The sequence below is a fragment of the Silurus aristotelis genome (assembly GCF_946808225.1).
Source record: "Silurus aristotelis genome assembly, chromosome: 21".
NCBI lineage: Eukaryota > Metazoa > Chordata > Actinopteri > Siluriformes > Siluridae > Silurus > Silurus aristotelis.
The window spans coordinates 12,935,989-12,943,106 of NC_139594.1; the positions used below are offsets into that span (position 1 = coordinate 12,935,989).

Genomic DNA, 7,118 nt, shown 5'->3' on the forward strand with positions numbered 1-7,118 from the left:
TATGAGTCAGACAGTAACCACACCTCAGGAGAAAGTTGGCATTAACCACTAGACATTCTGTTTACAGACTGATCCATGGCAAGCTTCGGGGGTTAATATGATTCCTTAAGTTGTAATGTGTGCTAAATAAAATATAAGCGGGCGTAAGTGTATTTATTTTTGTTCGATTATGTCGAACGGGTAGCAAATCATGTCATGAACATGTGAAAAGTAAAGCAGAAAAGTGAGATTTAAAGGCAATAATATTGCATTATTATAATATAGTTTTTAGTTTTTAAAAGGCATCACACACATAAGGGATTTGCATCCATATAACTCTTAATACATAGTCAACGATACGGTAAAGATACACAGCTACCAATGCGATGCGATATGATTCACCCTATTAAAATGCGATCCGATTTCGATTCGATTCAACACAATGCGATTCAATGCAATACGACGCACTGGAAAAATATGATGCTATGCAATTAATAAAGCTTTTATTATTTTTATTTTTTTTGGCTCAGACAGTCAGCAAATCATAAATTTGCTTAAGTGCCTTCTTATTTCTAACACATGGTTCTTTCACAAACAGGCCTTTACTTCAAAAAGAAAAAAAAATCTAAAAAGATTCTGTTTCCAGGAAGATGCAATGTTGGCATGTTATGCCATGCCTGCTACGCTTATCCTTCTCCACTGCTTTTCTTTCTCTACCCATGCTGAGGCATCCCGAGGTTGCTCCAGCTCCAGTTGTGTCCCACTTCATGAAGATTAGATACCTTCAAAGAAGTAGATGCCGACCCTGCAAACATCCCGAACCATCTAGATTCGTACCAGCACCATTTGGATCCCACTTCATGTAGAGTTTGGCATTGGACCTCTTCGAATTTTTAAAGGCTCTGGCATAGAGGAGCTGGTGTTGGATCTCAAATATTGAGCTATTTTATGAGCTCCTGGTTCCACAACATCAACTGACTGTATAAGACTGTAAAAAGGACATTACTCATAATCACACACTCTGGTGCTTATTGTGGGTCTCGCTTTCTGGTGTTTTGTATTGTTTCAAGATTTATAATCACACCCTTAATATTACCCAAAATGAGGATGGGTTCCTCTCAAGGTTTCTTCCTCATAACTATGGGGTTTTTCCTTGCCACAGTCTCCCCAAGCTGCTCATCAGGGATACATACACATCATTCACTTTTATTCTTGAGTTCTGTAAAGCTGCTTTGAGACAATAAACTTAAACTTGAACATGTTAATCTATATTCTATGTGACTTTCAGGACACAGCCCAGTCTCTATAGTGTCTATAGTCAGCAGTGGTTTTGAGAGGATGTGCTTAAGAAACAGTTTAGTGAGGAGAAATCAATCTACATATAAAAGAATTGGTCACAAATTATTGGTTATATTATCTGTTTCTAAATTACATCTACTAAAAAGCATATATAAATAAATCTTTTTACTTTTTTTTTACCAGTGCAAATATGTTAATAAATATGCATCGTGATAAAAGATTGTTGAATCTGCAAAATAGAATCATTCTTTCTAATGTAAAGAGGAAAAATACTTTATTTTGTACTCAGTGCAGCCCACAATAAGATATTTTCACATTTCACATAGCAAATGTTTACATATCCTCCAAAAGACACAATAATAAAAGATACACAAATGATTATTTATTTTTATTTTTTTGTAAGAGCTGAGTTCATGATTCCTGACAACATTCATCAATTTTCAAGAAGGCAACATGGTCCATTAAGAGTCTCTGGTGTACATTTAAAAACAGGATGTTCAGAGTGAATTGTTATTATTATAAGTATATGATTTAGTATTGCACTTCAAAAGCTCTTTTCCAGAAGACAACAAATAACAATTTACTTCGATCATTCTGTTGAAAGAAATTACATAGTGACATTCACTATAATATTTGAATCCCCTAATACACCTATTTATTTATTTTCATCAGTACACTTTGTTCAAATAAGCAATGCCTTCTTCTATTGAATTTTGGTGAATGTATTTGGGATTTGTACAAGAATATGAAACAGCTGGTGTGTGAAGAAAGATTGTGTTAATTTATTTATATCACAAGATATTAATCATGTGGAAAGTGCAAAGAACGTGTACTGTATTGCATTATTTTAAAACTGTACTGTAATTGGGAATCAATACACTCCTGAATTTTTAAAAAGAAGTATCCTATAATATTCATGGTTGTCCACTAGGGGACAGTATTTCTCTTTAATAACAAACACGAACATTTTATCTAGGCATACATGGAATTTTATACTGTAAATGTCAAAATATCAAAATGATCAAACACTGCACCCAAAGTCGTCATAACACAACATTTGCTCATATTTATATATTAGTGAGTCCAGATATTTATCATTATATTGATTCAGTCTTTGATTATTGTACAGGATTATTTCGCAGTTCATCTCACTGTAAAGCATGCAATACCTTTAGAGTTTCACATTAAGTCAAATGTGTAACTACAACTTTAAAAAAAATTACAGTGTAAAGGATTTCAGACAGAGCAGTGACACTAACTGATTTCACTTGAACTCGTCTTTTTTAATTGTGTTGATATTTGTGTAGGATGCAGTAGGATCCACTCTGCATTCACACCTTGATCGAGAACAAGTCCTCTGTTCAGACTGCTCAGCTAATTGCATGCGTTCTTTCTCTATTTTTTCATGAAGCACCTTTTTACAGCGCTTACACACCAGGTAGATCATCTCAATGATACACATGAGGATACACAGAGCAGAGGAGGCAACCATGAAAATAGTGAAGATCTTTTTTTCTGTAGGACGTGAAATGTAGCAGTCTACCACATTAGGGCAAGGATACAGACTGCACTTTGTCAGAGTGGGTAAGTCAAATCCTTTATAGATATAGTAAAGGATGTAGAGAAAACCAGAATCAATGGCTGTTTTGAAAATCAGACTAAGTAAATAGGTCCACCAGAGGCCACCACGCTTCTTTCCCGGGTTGGAATACAGATATTTGCCTTTCTGAACAACTGCAATATCTTTGTTCTTCTTTTCCCTGTATTTGACATGGCCAACCACCATGAGAGACGGGCAGGTTATTAAGATGAGCTGTAGGGCCCATAAGCGAATATGGGAGATGGGGAAAGTGTGGTCGTAGCACACATTGTTGCAACCGAGTTGAGCTGTGTTGCACACAAAGTCTTTGGAATCGTCTCCCCAAACTGGCTGTGCAGCCACCACGAAAACCATCACACGGAAGATAAAGACCATAGAGAGCCAAACACGGCCAAAAACGGTGGAGTATTTGTTTACGCCACTGAGCAGGGCCTGCAGGGATAACCAGTTCATCTTAGCAGTTGGAGGTTGGCAGCTGCTAAGGTCATGAGACAGCTCCTGTACAAAGTATATGAAAAAAGATAAAACATCTGTATCATTTACTGGAGAATATGTTATATTTGGTTTATTGTTATTTTTAGAATGTTTGTATTGTTTCCTATTTTCAAAGGGAAAAAACTAAACTAAAGGACACAGTCTTTTGTCATACCACATTTAGATGACCAAGACTTCTCCATGACCTACTTATCAATGGACCCTTACAAAAATGAATGCAATTAAATAAATGTTTAAAAAGTCAACTGAGAAAACAGATTGAAACGATGTCTGCACCTCTTATTTTTAACAAATAATGAGTTTTTGGTTGCAAATGATTACGTGGACTCCTTTTCAGAAATAGTCATCTCATTTTAATAAATTAAAATATTATTATTATTTTTTATTATTATTATTATTATTATTATTATTATTATTATTATTATTATTATTATTATTATTATTATAAATTTTTTTTTTTTACAATAGTAGACCACTAAGATGAGTACTAGAAGTGTAAAATGTTTAACTTTGTTTATGATTTACCATATGATAGCACTGGTTTGATCATTTTGGCTACATGTTGCAATGGTTACATTTTGAATTCTAACATTTTAGGCCATAAATTTCTCAAACCACCACCAACCAACTTGGAAAGAAATACACGTTGGTTACAAGTTTTCTGCTAAATATTATAGTATTTGTTTCATTTATTTATTTTATGACATATATCACTGTTGCCTGATTCAATTAAAATCTCCCTCAAAGCCAAATTCATGTCAGGTTCTGAAAGTTTCTGTTTTGCTGTCTCTGCTTCGCATCGCCTGATGATTTCCCAGAGGCTGAGGCAGGGTACACAGTGCTTTACCAGAAAGCATGGATGCAAGCAGGATCTGTTTCTCCTTGTTTATACCTTGTTTGTGCTCGACAACAAGTCTAGGTTTGGTATTTACAACAGAGAGTATATGTCTAGATGAGTGCTTATTAGTGCATTGCAAGACATTATAGTTTTGCTGTTCAATAAAAAAAAAAAAAAAAAAAAAAAAAATGGACTATTATATAATGTTTTATTCTGTCCCAGTTAGGTATTTAGTGTATTGTGGCTTGAATATCACAGGATAATACATTTTTAGGGAACTGAGAATAAGACAAGTATAGTTTACTCTGTGGAACTTAGAGATCTAAAACCTAATACCTTAATAATAATAATCACCAAAATGTTAGATTGTGTTTGGTCATAAAAATACTGAGCACACATCCGCAAAATAAGCACACACATAAGCACATACGTTAACAATATCAATAGGAGAAGAGAAAATAGATTATTTGTAGCCCCTGGCAGCGTAAAGGAATAGTTGCATATAAAAACATTTTAAACCTCTAAATGAACACATAAATAAAAGCATTGCTGCATTGCTAAACAGGATACTATACCTATTTTTATCAACAATGCGGTGCCACAAAGATTCCTTCACAAAGCCCAGGGGCTGTAAATAATCTATTTTCTCTTCTTAAACTACCTCAATGTTTGCTTCGATACATCAATGTCTTTATGTCTTGATTATTATCAGAACTATAGCAAGCACCAAATAATCTACCAAACATTGATTATATATAGAAATAAAACATCCAGTCGAACATTGGGAACCAAGTCTTACCTGTTTGTTCTTGTTAAGAAATGTGAAAGAGGGCAGGTACACCAGTCGCTCCCTCGTTTGTTTGTCAATCTAGACTAACTGAAAGCAATACTTCCCTATAGCTACAGTACAGGTGGGTGGATGTTTCAGCAGCCTGTTCAACAACCTGAAAATAGTATTATGATTTTTTAGGTAGATAGGACATTATCTAGCGGCCTTCAACAAAATGGAAGTGATTGTGAGAAACATGTATAGAGGCTTATGAAGGTTTTGCTTTTCTTTTGCATTTTTTTTGTGTTCTGGTTATGGGTACAGGTTATTTTACTGAATGAAAAAAATTAATTGAATGTGTCTTCTGGTGTTCTCTTGGGACAAATGATTAAACTTTGTGACTAAAGGGAGATGTTGCTATATCAAACTACTCAGAATTAAGACTCAGTTGAGCTCACAGTTAAAGTCACTTCAGTGTCTTATAAAGTATGTACCAAAAACTTTAAACAGATATATAATTCAAGTTCAAGTCTTGATTCAGAGAGACACTGTCACCAATTTAACAGGGACACTGCGGCTACTCAACGGATTGCTGTAAGCCATAGTATACTGGCAGTGGTGGAAAAATCAGTAGTGTGAGAGGTTAGGTCATAAACATTATGTGTTTTGCTGTGTTGGTTGATCTCAAAAACTATAATGATGATTGATCTATAAAACTAGTTGTGGTTTTTTTGCACTTTACACATTGACCAAAGCATGTCCTGATTGACTGCTGAAAATGTTTAATTTTTTAAATCATAAAACATTAATTACCTTTGCACATTAGCCTAAAAACTTTGAAGATACTGATTATTTCATTTTCTGTAGGTTAACCTAATAAAATGCATTCAATGTCAGCCAGTGTCATACCTCATTGATTTTACAGGTGAACTGGATTCACTGTGGTATCTCTATTCATTAACTAAACATGATGACGATTAATTATATTTGCAAAACCAGTTGAGTAAGGATAATGAAATGCTGACTCCACCTTTCATATCATATGCCACAATCTAAAAACTAAAAATCTAATGGCAATACTGAGTGGAATCCTTCACAGGCATGTCCACCATGTTTCTTGGGAAACTCTTAACTGTTGTTTTGTCTTTTGTTTGTATTGTTGTTTTTTAACATCTATTTTATGATTTTTTTTATGACATACATCATTGGTGCCTGATTTATTTAATAGATTTCGCTCAAAGCTGACAGGATTGGGCAATGTTCAGGTACAAAGCATTGCCAAAAAATAAAAAAGTAAGAAAAAAAAAAAAAGTATGTGAGAATTGTACTGTATGTATACCTAGCAGTACCCAAAAAAATAATATATATATATATATATATATATATATATATATATATATATATATATATATATATATATATATATATATATATATATATATATATATATTTTGGAGATGTTATTTAAGCAGCCACAGGTAAAAAGCCACAATAATCTGAACCAGTAAAAATCTATTTTTTTTAAACACTCAAAACAGTAAACACAAGTTAAACACTCAAAAATGTACTAAAAAAAATTAAATTATCAAAGATTTAACCACAAGAATGTCACACAATATGTAACAAAGCACATTGTGACTCAAAGGAGACTATGAAGTGCTACTGCTAGTACTGACAAGGTAAGTTTTAGATTTTAACATTTAATTGCAATAAACTTGTAGGTAAGCTAATAGCAAATAATTAATGGTATAGCTAAAACAGTAAGATAAATATAAATAGTACATCTATATAATATCACTACAAATGACATCTTCACTGTCAGTGTCTGGGCATTTTTTTGGGTTCGTTTTTGCTTTGGCCACCAGATGCCGCCACTGGGCCTTTATTTCCTACTCCCTTAGCCCCTAACTGTTTAATGTCTCCCACCTGCTCCTTGTTAGTGTTGTCTATTTAAGTTACCCCTTTTGCATTGGTCTTTGTTGGTTCATTATTATTGTCATTCTTTTTTTTATGGGATAGGTGGCGGTGATATTGGGCTTGTTATGTGTCAGTCTTGATATTTGCATTTGAATCTGGCTGTGTGAGTTTGTTTGTTTTTCTGTTTGGTTAATGTCTTTTTACTTTTTTGCTGCTTTTCT

General features: G+C 33.7%; 1 protein-coding gene across 2 annotated transcripts; it reads right to left on the reverse strand.

The window, feature by feature from the left end:
* Nucleotides 1-1,537: 1,537 nt before the first annotated feature.
* gjb9b (gap junction protein beta 9b) lies at nucleotides 1,538-5,150 on the reverse strand. 2 transcript variants are annotated; one of them, XM_083524163.1, is made up of 2 exons: nucleotides 5,011-5,150; nucleotides 1,538-3,376 (listed from the first exon to the last, which is right to left on the reverse strand). In XM_083524163.1, the coding sequence occupies exon 2, from the start codon at nucleotides 3,329-3,331 to the stop codon at nucleotides 2,543-2,545; it is 789 nt and encodes a 262-aa protein (XP_083380289.1). In that variant the 5' UTR covers nucleotides 3,332-3,376; nucleotides 5,011-5,150; the 3' UTR covers nucleotides 1,538-2,542. The 2 variants fall into 2 exon arrangements, with proteins under 2 accessions (XP_083380289.1, XP_083380290.1); XM_083524164.1 differs by lacking the exon at nucleotides 5,011-5,150 and adding an exon at nucleotides 4,873-4,998.
* Nucleotides 5,151-7,118: the final 1,968 nt, after the last annotated feature.